The 14,076-nt window shown below is 36.4% G+C and overlaps 2 protein-coding genes and 1 pseudogene across 2 annotated transcripts in view; 1 reads left to right on the top strand and 2 right to left on the bottom strand.

Moving 5' to 3' along the window:
• LOC100709743 (GTPase IMAP family member 7) overlaps nucleotides 1–14,076 on the bottom strand; it is a 292,536-nt gene that overhangs the window by 209,461 nt on the left and 68,999 nt on the right. The window lies entirely within an intron of this gene.
• On the bottom strand, nucleotides 10,989–11,805 carry LOC112847845 (GTPase IMAP family member 7-like; annotated as a pseudogene).
• On the top strand, nucleotides 11,991–14,063 carry LOC106097025 (GTPase IMAP family member 7-like). Its single transcript, XM_013266441.3, has 5 exons — nucleotides 11,991–12,033; nucleotides 12,175–12,595; nucleotides 12,828–12,871; nucleotides 12,998–13,037; nucleotides 13,215–14,063. The coding sequence occupies exons 4-5, from the start codon at nucleotides 13,022–13,024 to the stop codon at nucleotides 13,784–13,786; spliced, it is 588 nt and encodes a 195-aa protein (XP_013121895.1). The 5' UTR covers nucleotides 11,991–12,033; nucleotides 12,175–12,595; nucleotides 12,828–12,871; nucleotides 12,998–13,021; the 3' UTR covers nucleotides 13,787–14,063.

Below are 14,076 nucleotides of genomic sequence, written 5' to 3'. Positions count from 1 at the left end.
CTGTGCTTTCGGTTTCACTTCTGCAAAGCATGCAGTTTCCTGTCTTATTTTGAGGATACTCAGCGTTAGGCCTTTTCTTTCACAATGCAGTCTACCCATAAACTTTTAAGATTATAGGAGCCTTGAAAAGCATTTAAAATTATAGATTCAACTCAACAGTTTAACGTGGTTCTTCTTGGACCTGTAATAAAGACTAATATAATACCAATATATTTGAACATCTGAATGCATCTGCATGCAACATCACTATTAATAATGAAATGGTAATGATGATTATAGAAATAGCAGCAAATAATAGCAGTAAAATATTTCTCCTCTTGACATATGAGGTCCTGATGGAGTGTACAGGACCTCATATGGATATTCTGCAGCTGATACATCATTACATTTACTTATGCATTGGTATGTAGCTCACATGTATTATCACAGCAGGGCTACTGCACATCAAATGACCAGCAGATGTCAGTAATTCCAAATGAGCTGTTAAAATGGGCGTAATGTGACCTGCCTTTTAGTGATGCAATTGGCCAGAATGATTTACCGGGCATTCTGACACCATTCCTGCAAGACCGTCACATTACACTCAGACCAGCGATCCTTTCCTCCTCTCACCTGTTACTGAAACTACCATTACAACCTCAGTCCTGCAGTCTGTCTTTCAGCAGTCTTGACTTACAGATTGAGGTCACACTAAGTGTTTGTCATAGAATTCAATTCAATTTAATACAATCCAGCATCTACTGAGGTCCAGACAGTGATAGCCTCCCAGTCCAAATGCTGCACACACACACACACACACACACACACACACACACACACACACACACACAGCAGAGGGAGAACTTTGAGAAGAGACCAAAATAAAAATGTGAGGGACCATGATACTTTTTGATCTCACCACCAGTACGGTACTGTGACATCCCCTGATCCAGTTGTTGCTAAAGCTCACAAAGAAATGACAAACAGGCCCAAATGTGGTCCACATCTGCAGCTTTCTTTTGGCCACATTTGACCTGCGATAACAACGATCACTCAGAGCGAGTATATGTGACACAACTCAGGCACAGGTCAATTAAATATGGACAACATGTCAGGTGGATCAAATTGATTACAGCTGGTTACCCTCTTACACAACTGTCATCAAACAAACTTCTTTTAAATAAGGTTCATGGATTTTTATAGAGTCTATAGTAAATAAGTTTTTTATTTACATTTCATGATGAATGCGTGGCTGAGTGGTTGACATTAACTCTGTAGATATACTTGGACATACTGTAGAGGGCAGTCATGTGTAAGGATGAGCTCACTTTGTTATGATCCAGACAAAAAATCTTTTTAATTTTCCCAACCATTGACTCTTTGCTTTTTTGTATTTTTAGTTTCAAAATTTTAATTCATTCTCATTTCTCACTTTTTAGAAAACTGTAATAAAAATCTATTCTGAAAACAGCTGAAGGGATTCAAAAATACATCAAATAAATAAACTGGGGACACATACTCTGCCCATGTCTGAGTTGAAAAGCAATAAACCAAATACAGCTGTACTGTTTACTGACCAACATTATTTATCTGCACTGTGATGAATAAAACTTCAGTAAATACACACTCTACATACATTACATGCTGATATTATTAAGTAAAGTGATGTAATAACAGAGTAAATTACAAATGTATGTTGTTTTAAATTAAGACTGCTCCAGGTTTAGTCTAAAAACAGAATAAAGCAAGAACAAGGACATTAAGAGTTAACTACTTTAATATTATTGTGGCAAAATCTTAGAAAGTTTTCAATTAGCTAACATAAGCAAGTGAAATGAACTGCAGTTTTGCCAAAATCTGAACCCAAATGACATCGTTTAGCACACTTTGTTCACCTACAAATACTGGTCTTCAAAATGCCCAAACACTAATTATCAGTTACTCTCACCCATATTGCAGATGTGAAAAAGGTGGAAGGAAGAAGCTACAAGTTTAAGCTTCTACAAATGTTAGTCAAGATAATGGAATGGCAACAATCCATTTGATGGAAAAATCTGTTCAGCTGAACATGTTGTGTTGTTGCAGCAAATCAACATTTGTTCTGTCATATGTATCATTTACATATGAAATAGTAAACTACATGGGGAATATATACAGCTACTATAAATGCTTTCTGTGAGTGAAAAATAGAAGACGTTGGACTGAACAAGAAAAAGACGGCTTATTTCCATATATTTGTATACATATGCATAAAATGGTCTCATTAAGACAAAACATACATTAGCAATTCTGATGGCCATGTTTTGAATCTTTTACATCGGTATTTATTTTTGATGATCTGTGAGATGTAAGCATATATGTGTGTTATCTGGTGGAAAGAATTAGTTTTGATGTAGCTTATAGCACTAACTAGGCATTGTTTAAAAATAACTACTTATTGGTTTATTACTTTGTGTTTTACTTTCAAGATTGTCCTCTCAAGAGCAGGTAAAATGTATTTAAATTCTATAAAAAGAATATTTAGATAAATCTGACGTAAAAGAGTGATTTAAAAAACACAGAATTTCAGTGGCCCAAAGAAAAACATAAGCATCATCCAAAACCAAACAATGATTGATTGTTAATTTATTTCAAACATGTAAACAATTTACAGGTACATTTAGAAAAGAAAATAAGAGAGAAAAAAATATACTATACAAAAATCAATACATTTCAATATTTCCACCGTTCTGATTCATTTACACGTTGAAAGGGAGTGGGGAGAAGTAAACACTTATTTAATCCCACCCCTTTGCTTAAATTATCAGTTAAGATTTAGTCAGCTTCCTTACTGATATAATCTGTGGTGAAGAGATTTCTGATATACTCTATAATATTATCGCATCATAATTTTTATTTTAAATAGAGACATTCACTAAATTTCAATATTTTCCTTTTCTTTATAGTTTGAGAAGATCATATTTTTATTTTAACTCTTTTTGAACTGTTTTATGTTTGGACATAAAGCAATTCCATGTTCAGACTGTTCCACAGTTTCACTCCATGAACAGAAACACAAAAGCTTTTTTCTTGTAGTACGTACCTTCCCTGTTTTGAAGTTACGAAAACCCCTTAAATTATAACTTTCTTCTTTCAAAAAAAACATACTCTGAATATTACCTGGCAGTTCTTTATGTTTTGCTTTGAATACAATATGTGCTGTTTGGATGGGTGCAGGGATCAGTGTTTTGAGTAGAGCTGGGCGATATAAGATTTTTTCATATCACAATATGTTTTTTTCATTTCAGGCGATAACGATATATATCACGATATAAGCCAAATAACTATATTTGTAAGATTTAAATGTGCCGTTTCTCACAAGTAAAATGTGAAATAATTAGCAGCTTGTTTTAATTAAAATATTTATTTCCCATAATAAGTTCAACAGGGTAGATGTACTTAAAGAACATGAGACTTCAGTTTCAGATAAAGGCAAATATTGTAAACTACACAAAAGGCAGCCGCTAAAGCGTTTAAGTTTCAAAATAGAACAAACAAAACAGACCACTAAATTGTCAATTCCACTTAGAAACAAAATTTTAATTCTAAAAATAAATCTTAGGTCGTTTTACAGAAGAACAGACAAAATTGACTAACTTTTGTCAATATCAAATAAACTGAGAACTAAAAGGAAATTCTCAGGCTACGTCCACACGTACACGAGTATTTTTGAAAACAGAGATTTTCCGTTTTCGTTTTAAAAAATAATCCCGTCCACACGTAAACGCAGAAATGAAGGAAAACGCTGCTAGGAACATGCCAAAGCAACAGGTGGCGATATATTCCTAACCATGTAGAAATGTTGGCCAATCAGAAGTCTAGAAGCCTCGGTAGGAAATAGTAAACAAAGATGGGGCATAGAAACAGAACCGAGTCGTATGTGTGGAGGGACAGTAACTATGTGTGTATATGTAAGCATTTAAACACTGCAGAGAGTACAATTAACAGTAACAGTATTGTAGAAATTCATTTCACCGAAACAATAACGTGGCGCACAGTGTGACGTCAAAAAAGGCGCACACCTTTGACGCTGCGTTTTCTCCGTTTTTCTTGTCCACACGTAAATGCAAAAACGGAGTTTTCGAAAATATCCACCCTGGCAGGCGTTTTTAGAAATCTCCGTTTTCAGTGACTGAAAACGCCGTTTACGTGTGGACGAAAGGTGCAAACGCATAGAAAAATCTGCGTTTTCAAAAATACCCGGGTACGTGTGGACGTAGCATCAATCTCTCCTTGTTGTATAGCTTAGCTTTTCAAACAGTTTTAACAGTTACTTTAGTCTGACAAAAGCCGAATGACGAATTAGCGCTTTCAGTCAGAGATTGAGCATGCACCGCTTTATTGTATTTCCAGACTTGCTTTCGGCACAATTTACAGTGCGCGCTACTCTGTTTTTTGTCAGACTTGAAATAGCCGAAATACCTTCACACTACGGAACTTCTGTGGCCCTTCCGTTTGACAATCTCTCCAGCATTGGAACCACCATCTGTTTTTTCTTCGGTAACCTTCGCTCACGCTCTCGGTTGATTTTTCTCTAGTTGGCAAACTCCTTTCCTTCATTACCCGGGCGGCCCGGCTGCAAAAACAAATACACATGTGCGCCTTGGCGCTTGTGCTGTACGTAACAAGTCATGTGACGTGACGCTGCGGCTGTGATTGGTTCGGCTCTGCGCTACTTAATTTGGATTGGCTGTTCTTTTTTTTTTTTTTAAGAGGACAAGAGAGATGAGGCCTATCGCAATAGTTTAATTTTTCTATCGAGAAAAAGTTATTTCGCAATACATATCGTTATCGTTTTATCGCCCAGCTCTAGTTTTGAGCCATCTTTATTTCACGCAACTGCAGCTCTCAAGCTGCCAACCGCAAATACACCGCACCACCCACCATCCCCTGAGTCCCTGTGTCTTACCAGGCGGGCGTAACTTTTGCTATTTTCACTCTATCTGGAAATCGACCAGTTTGAAATGATAAATTACAGATGTATGTAAACGGTTTTATAATAGCCTCAGTGACTCTTTTAACCACTATCATATCATTACAATCCAAAGATTTCTGATTTTTACATTTTATGACAATTTCAAAAACTTCATTTTCATCAACGGCTGTGAGAAACATAGAATATGGATGTCTGTCAATCAGTGTATCCAGTTTTTCCTGTGCTTTCCCAGGATCAGTGATTGTTCTTGCTAAATTTAGTCCAGCAGTTACAAAGAATTCATTGAGACTATTTGCCACAACATCCATATAATGAAATACTAGTTCTTTTGTCCAGCCCCATGTTTTATAACACTGCTCAGTATTTCCCATGATCTTTTAAAATTATTTCTATTTATATCTAATTGCTTCATATAGTATTCCTTTTTACTATATCTAAGTATATTATTTAACCTATTTTTATATCTTTTGTATCTGATTTCAGCATCTTTAGTTCTCGTTCTTAAGAAATCTCTGTATAGAGCATTTTTATTTATACATGCAAACCTTTTGTTGTCTATAAAACCGCAACATGAGACTGGTTGAGTTTTAATGGGCTATAAATTAGAGTCACTAAGGTGAAACAGAAATGGTTAAAATATATTAGCTCGTGTGTAATGACAAAAAATAACCCAAGAATATCTTTCTGAAATAAGCTGCAATAAAGTGAGTTTTTTATGATATTAAATCACTTCATGTTTTATTCCAAATCGTGACTGTTTCATTAATTCAGCTGTCGACAAAAAGAGTTGGCAGTTTTCACACACTTTTATTCTCTTGTGATTCATAAAGTTTGCCACAACGAGGATGATATTAAACACCACTGCAGCACAAATGTGAGTTTTTAATCAAGAAGACTCGATTTCCAGGCTTATTTTGCAAGACATGTGAGGGGTTTTGACAAAACCGGGACTGTTTTACACACAGTCTCTGAAAATGTGCTTAAATGTTTCATAAATACTGTAATCACTGCTAATCACTCATTTAGAATCAGCTGATTGGACTCCATAGTTTAAGTAGGTGCTGTGTTTACAGACAAAGATTACATGTAGCTTAAAAAAGATCCTGAAGTGAAACCGTAACAGCTTGAGGGAGAAAGAGATAACCATCAGCTGAAAATGACAGTTTTGTTAATTAAAATGTCTACAGAGAAATTCCTTTTTTTGTCCTCATGACATCTCTTTAAAAAACATGCTGTCGTCACAGCAAAACCTGCTGAATGTTTGTTTTTCTCATCTGTCAGTGAAAACATTTTGGTTGAATAAAGCAGGTGTTACAGGTTTTTCCACATCAGTATCCAACTTTCTGTCATGTTTGTTCGAGTCCCACAGCAACATCACCGTTCCTTGGTAATAGTGATAGGATCTCTGACTCTTTTTAGAGAACCGGCTCTTTCTGCTTTTATCACTAAGTCTCTTTCTGCTCCCAACTGGTTCTTCAGGGTTTTTTTGCTTTAATTTATTATTAAAAACAATATAAAATTATTTTTTTACATTAGTAATTCCTTTTGTGCATAGAAGTGGTTTTATTTATATATATTTATATATAAATATATAAGGTGGCCCCTAGAGACAAATCACGTTCAAACTACAAAGCACGTACACCCATATGGAAAAGAAATAGTAAAAACTTATAAAAAAAACTTTTATAAGATGTGGCCTACTTCATATAGTGAATCATATAAGGCTTATATGATTTACTCATGAAAGTGGCCACTTTCTCATACTTTCATATGTTGTTTTAGTAAATATCCAAAACAGACATGTTTATATAATTTTAAAGGGATCTTATATCTGTTTTCACTCTTGTATGCTTTTCATACAAGTTTTACACAAGACAGATACAAACTTTATAAGATTGATATTTATCTTTTCCATATGGAAAAGATATACATAAATATATCAGTCACGTCAAAGTGCCTTGAGGGGACCGTTGTAGTCATTATGCAGTACGCTGCACTCTCCTCAGCCTCTCTTTGCTGCCTCATGTCTTCTCTCATGAGGTCTAACAGCTCATCATCCTTGTCTCTTTTCCTCTTCCTCCATGTTGTGGGTGGCTGACTTCCCTTATCGCTTTTGTTGTAGTCACCCACTGCTGTGCTTAGCCATGGAGTACGGAGCCCCGCAAGGGACATGGGAGAAAAAAATTTAAGATGAACTTTTGCCAGATCTCGCAAAATAGGAATTCCAACAATGGCGGCAGCTACTTAGTTGTAATATTGCTCTTTCTGGGTCACAAAAAAAACTTTTAAGATATTTTGAGGCATGAATGTAGCTGTGTAAATGTCAAATATCTGCTCGGTTTACAAGACATCACATATTTGCAAAAGTGCTCCGACGTTTTCGGAGATGTCTGACACCCACCATCTCGAAGCTAACGGGAGGTCGAGACCTACTACATCCGGGGCCTCGACCTCCCGGTCGGCTTCGAGCTGGGGGCCTCCGAAGAATGCGGCCAAAACTTTTGCGAGGTCTCACAAAAGTTCATCTTGAATTTTTTTTTCTCCCATGTCCATTGCAGGGCTCCGTACTGGAGAGTCCTCCGGGATTGAGAAAATTAGGACAGGAGGTCTCATGGAAGGCCTCTGTCCTGTCACCCCATGAGGGCAAACCAGGGTCAAGTAGCAGCAGTGTCCTTCCCACTCACTCCCTCCTCTGACCCTGGATACTTGCAATCCTAAAGGCAGAGGAAATCAAAAATGACAGTAGACAAATGAAAACAACACAACTATTAGTAATTCTATATTTATTAACTTGTGTTTTTAACCCTTTAAGACCAATCATAGAACCAAGCCCAGCAGAGCTTATCTTTTTACATGTTGTAGAGCCATTTTTTGGACCACTTCAATTTGCTTTACATCAATACAGCCATTATAGCCCAAATTGTAATAATATGTATGTATTAAGTCTGTATTAATTATATAAATTTCAAAAATGTACAATAAACTACAAAAAAATTTAAATGCGTTTTTAGTTGGTTTTTTATTTACATATATTTCTAGTTAGAGAAATTTCAGTGGGATATCCCTCAAAACTTTAAATACAAAAAAGTTGCAAAAATAGTTTACAACAACAGCAAATTTATTTTGAGTGTCTTTATAATTTTATTTTTGAGATACACAAATTATATATACTGCAGGAAAAATGAAAATAAATATTACAATGCAAACTTGCAAAGAAAACAGTATGTGCATCAAAATAAACTATTTCCAGCAGTGCAATTTAAGTTCCAAGCATCCCAGAAACAATAGTTCGCACTGAGATCTATTCCAACGTAGGAAGTGTTATGAACAGCTGATTGGAAATTTAAAAATTTTTTAAAAACATTTTAAAAAGTTAAATGGCACATATTTTATCAGACTATTTCATTAGAATAATATTCTTTACAATATTTAACATATTTAATTTGAGACTGCAGGTTTACCCTTGTGTTCACTTGTTGGTGGCTGGTGATTTTCCAGCTACAGTATAGGATTTTTGTACTGTCATGCTAATGAAAAACCTAGCTCCTGAATTTTGAGTTCCTGATTTAAAGCTTGTTAAAGCTGGATTTGGTAACCCAGAATTGTTGTTGTGATATAAAAGCAGGGTTGGGGAGTAAAAGAATACATGTACCGGCATTATTTATTTGAAATGCAAAATATGACCAACTGTATTCCTTTATAGTTACTGTTTGAAAAGGTGATAATCAGAATACAGTTACTTTGTTGAAATAAATGGATGACACAGCGGTATATTCCTGTTTCTTATGTTAGGCTTTCCCCACTTTATTTTTGGTAATTCCACGCTGGTGGAAACCCAAACAAAACTGCTTGTCTCTCACAAGCAAAGTTGACCCAGACAGCAAAGTAAAGCTAGTTTTCAGCTACCAGCCTGACACAGAACCCGACACATTAGCCAGAGGTCCCTTTGCTACTGTTTGGAGCCGCGGACCTGTTTTATATATGGGCAGAATAGTTTTCTATACGAGATCGCTGCAAAAAGTGCAGCTTTACCTAATGTCCACCTACAGTTACTCATTTTATATTAAGATTTAAAAATCTAGTTGGTATTGCTATGGCGAATAATCTTCAGTAATAGTAATAAATTACAAAGTGATAGTACATTCATGTTATTGTAAAAAGCATGACAGTATATTATGTAATCCAAAGTATTGAGCATACATTTCTCTCATTGAGTAACGTAACGGCTTGTGTGTATTCATGTATTCAGTACATTTTTGTCATGGTGGGCTGTGTGGCAGGCAGGCAAGTAGGAGTGGTGGACCCAAAATGCAGGACTCAGACACGGAAGTGAAACTTAAAGCGCAGCTTTATTGCTGGGGAAAAAAACCTCTACTTAACAAAACTCACCTAAAGACAACAAAAACACATTGGAGGACAAAACAACTGGAACTGAAATGCTAAATGAGAGCTGGTGACTAAACCCCAGAAACACAGAAGCAGAACACACAGCTAGTTGAGGGTACGATGCGACAGGGAATACAGTAAAACACAGGGCTTATATACACAGGGGAGTAATCAAGGAATGGAAAACAGGAGGGAGACGCAGCTGGGAAGGTTTGGGCTAACGAGACATGGGGAGCACAATAAGACACACTGACATGAGGTACAACCTTTCAGAATAAAAGAGGACACAAGAAACAGACAGACTTGACACTGAAGTGAACCTATACTAAACATGAGACACAACTCAAGAACAACCCTCACAAGAATAATACTTATAAACAAAGCATAACAAAAGGATCAGAATACCAAACCATAATACAAAGGAATGTAAGAACTGAAAATGCTGGGCCAAAACGACCCAGGACCGTGACAGTTTTAAAAGGAACCTTCCCAACACTGTATACAAGCAGTACCAGTCAAACATTGGGACACATCTTCAGATTTAATGTTTTTTCTCTGTATATATACATATATAGGTGTGTGTGTGTGTGTGTGTCTGTGTGTGTGTGTGTGTGTGTCTGTGTGTGTGTGTGTGTGTGTGTGTGTGTGTGTGTGTGTGTTCATATTAAAATTAACGTCACTCAAATGAAGCTGGAGTTAATTTGCTCAGAAAATCTTTTATTAAATAACAAGTAACATCCTTTCTGATCAGTTTGTTATGCTTTATCCATTTGTACAGTTCTGCTAGTGTATTGGGATGATATTTTCTTTCTTTCTTATTATTTGGTGGAGTCTAAAAACGGGGATTTAGAAATATACTGATATAATTTTTGTAAGGCAGTTGGCTGCGTAAGATCTTTATTTGTTATTTTATTTAATTTGCAATAAAAAACTGTTCACATTTGATGATTAGCTATATATTGTTTTTTATTTCATATTCATGTTTGAAATAAAATCAAAATCAAGCATTAAGGCAAACACATTTCATTAAGAAAGAAACTTAAAGGGCACAAACTTTAGTTCAGACAGATCACACCACCATGAATAAAAGCCTACTACAGCTTTTAAAGCAGGTACAAGAAACATTTTCTTAATGGCATGACACCTCTATTATGATCATTATTACATTTTTTAAAACCATTTATTTCTTCATCAGCACCCAAGGATATTTCATTAGATTCTTTTTCTGGCAAACCAAAGAGAATTAATGCTACACAGCTGTCTACACATTAAATGTTTTCAATCAGATGTTACATTTTGATGCAAAGATGCTGTCCTGTTTTAACTACACTCATTCTAATGTTTATATGATTTACTACAGTAATCTAATCTCTCCCAAGAATGTAAAGAAATTCCATGATAAGGTATTCTTTGTTCACATGTATACCTATGTAAAGAGGTCATATGTTAATGACCCTATGCATATTCATGTAACCACAATAAAAGAGCAGTGTTACGGGAGAGCGGACGAGAGAAACTGGGGTCAAGCGAAGGAACGGCGCCTGTCCAGTTCTCTCCCGTGCACGTGAAACATAAAGAACTTTGCCTACTCGTGTCTTGCTTGCTGTGTAATTACATTGCCTTCAACGTTCCAGGGAATAGGTTTAAGCTACAAACCTATCAGCTGCAGTAGAGCGAGGAATATATAATTAAATATTCCATGTCCACTGGTCTGTGCAGCCTCGACCCCTCTGTACATTTCATTTGTGTAGCATGTGCCCCCGTTTACATCCACCATGTTATCGATTTTCCTGAAGAGCTCCACCACCTGCTGGCTGTCACTGCTATGATTTTCGAAAACGTGAAACCTGTTTCCACATCTTTGGATGACTCGCTGTAGATGTGGTGTGGATTCACGTACATACTGCTGTATGGTCTTGGTTCCAAGTTCACGACCACGTGGGAACAGCACAATCATGTAGTGGTTAGCCTGTGGACCAAACAGCTCCTGCAGGGCTTCCACAGCATTTTTCTCCTCTTTGGTGAATCGACCGACTTGGATGACCAGCAGGAACACATGGGGGCCTGGGCAGGAGACTTCAACACATCTCACAATTTCTTTTTTTATGAATTCTGCAGATCTTGAAGTGTCCAGGATCCCTGGTGTGTCTACTACACTAACCACTCTATTACCCCACTGTACCACTTATTTTGTACAAGTCGTAGTAACTGACTCTGCACTGGGTTCAGATCTGAAATATTCTCCTCCCAGGATGGTGTTTCCGACAGCACTCTTGCCCACACCAGTTTTTCCAGTCATCACAATTCTCAAATCAGGACCTGCAACAGAAATTGTGAGACATAGTTTATGTTTTTTGGTCAGAGTATCTAAATAGCTCGGTGTAAATAAATCAGTTTTCACTTAACCAGAAATTAGCCATAAACTGAACAAATTAAATCTATTGCTTACCATGTGAAAATGCCATACTTTCTCTAAGTGTTGTTTCTTCACAGGTGAGAAATGAAAAATGAGGAGAAACGTAATGTTTATTTATAGATCCAAAGCTGACACACCTGCAGCATTTGCATATTGCATACGGGAGGCGTGTCAGGTTTAGTTCTATATAATGCAGACAGAGAGCAGCACAGTCAGCGGATACACACAGCTTGTCTTTTACTGATTGCTGCATTGTATTGAAGGGCGATGTCTCACAGTAAGACTTAGATGTAATCTTTTTTTTTTTAACTTTCGTGTCTCACACACACTATCAGTGTTTGAGAAATGTGTTTACATATGTTTGTGGTTTATGAAAGTATCAGAGGAAAAAATATTTCTTTCTATTTTTTGTTCACAGACAAGATTTCAGTTGTTCTTCTGGGAAATGTGGATTATCTGAAAAAACCATGATCCTGGGGAAAGACGCGATTAAGCTCTCTGAAACAGGGGCTCTTAAAAACCGAGAGATTTATCAAGATGACAAGTTTGTGTTCACATGTATATCAGACACAAATAATGCCATAAAAGAGTCATTTCTGGAGAATCTGGTCCCTGACATGTGTTTGTTGATGGTGGAGAATGAGTTTTCAGTAGATCGTGTGTGGCAGCCAGTATATAGGAAATCTGAACAAGGTCACTGGAAAACCTAGAGATGAGTTCATAGTTGTGCTGCCTGGGATCAGAACTACCACAGATTACCCATTCAGATGCTACACAATGCTGCAGTTTTTCACTCAGCTGAACGATGTGGTGAAAATGAAAGATGAGACAAATATGAGGTAAGGTTCAAAAATCAGAAATGTATACTGACTGATTATTTGGGATTTGATATTCTCATAATAAGAACATTGAGGTGATTTTACAGTGTACATTAGGACAAATGTTCGGTTTCGGTTTGTAAAGTAATACATATTCACTGTGTTATGGTTTCATTGTAGTTATAGTGTTACACTAAATAATACAAAAGGAAGCAGCCTCCCAATCACTCAATTTGTTTTTACTAAACTACAGAACTGATTACAACCCTGAGTCACAACATCAAATGGATATGAAAGGTAAGGCACAATCTTTCCTCGGTATTACGACACAGTACCAATTTTCACTGAAGGGTGTTTAATTAATTAAGAACTGAAAGATTTAATGGATACTTACAAATTCTCTTATTTGGCCTTTCTATTCAGGTGGCAGATTTAGCAACAACACCTATGATGACTTCAAAAAGTAGACATGTTTTCAAACTTGCATAAGTATTAATTACAAAAATCTGTGCTAAAGTATAAAAGTGTTTGTGGACATTCTGATCATAGCAGTGCATGCATGTTTTTAAACAAATTAAAAGAATAACATTTTTTTTATTTTCAGTATATAATATGTTCCTTTTCTTCTTCAACAATGCAGGAAAGTGCACCATCACCAATGTGAACCTTGTTCTGGTGGGAATGGCAGGCACTGGAAAGAGTGCAAGTGCAAACTCCATTCTTGGGAGGGAAGCTTTCCTGTCCACATCCAGTTCATCTTCAGTCACCACAGAATGTCAGGTGGAACAAAGAGAAATGAATGGCATAGATGTGCGTGTGATTGATACTCCAGACATCTTTGATGATGAAATGCCATCATCAGTTAGGGACAAACATGTAAAATGGTGCAAACAGCTTTGCGAGTCAAAACCTTGTGTGATTGTACTTGTGATGCATGTGAGCAGATTCACAGATGGTGAGAGAGACGTACGAAAAACGTTAGAAAAAGCTTTTGGGAGCAAAGTTAGAGAAAAAACTGTTATACTGTTCACCCGAGGCGATGACTTGAAGCATGCACGAATGAGCCTGAATGATTTTCTGCATCGCTGCCAACCTGCTCTGAAGGAAATAATTCAAAAGTGTGGCAACAGGTGTGTCCTCTTTGAGAACATGTCCCATTCATGTCAAGTGGAAAAATTAATGAACCTAGCAATCGCTTTGTCAAAACAGTAGAACGTATCACTGAAAATCGTACCAAAAAACATTGGATCTTTTATTTTGAATACAAATATGAATAAACAAGACCTTGAGATGATTTTTTCTCATTAGTCATACATTCAAAGTTAGCGCTGCTTTTTTAATCCTTTTTTCAGCATTAAATCGGAGATGGTTATAGTTGTAAATGAACCTTTTTCTGAAATTGGTGACTGGATTTTGTCTTTTATTATTTGTTATTGTGAACTGCTGTAAAATATTTGTGTGAGAGTGATCAATAAAAAAATGGTTGAAATTTGTTGTTTATT

This window comes from Oreochromis niloticus, linkage group LG9 (assembly GCF_001858045.2).
Source record: "Oreochromis niloticus isolate F11D_XX linkage group LG9, O_niloticus_UMD_NMBU, whole genome shotgun sequence".
Taxonomy (NCBI): Eukaryota; Metazoa; Chordata; class Actinopteri; order Cichliformes; family Cichlidae; genus Oreochromis; species Oreochromis niloticus.
Note: the sequence above shows the minus strand (reverse complement) of the source record. Positions and strands in the feature narration are given on the sequence as shown.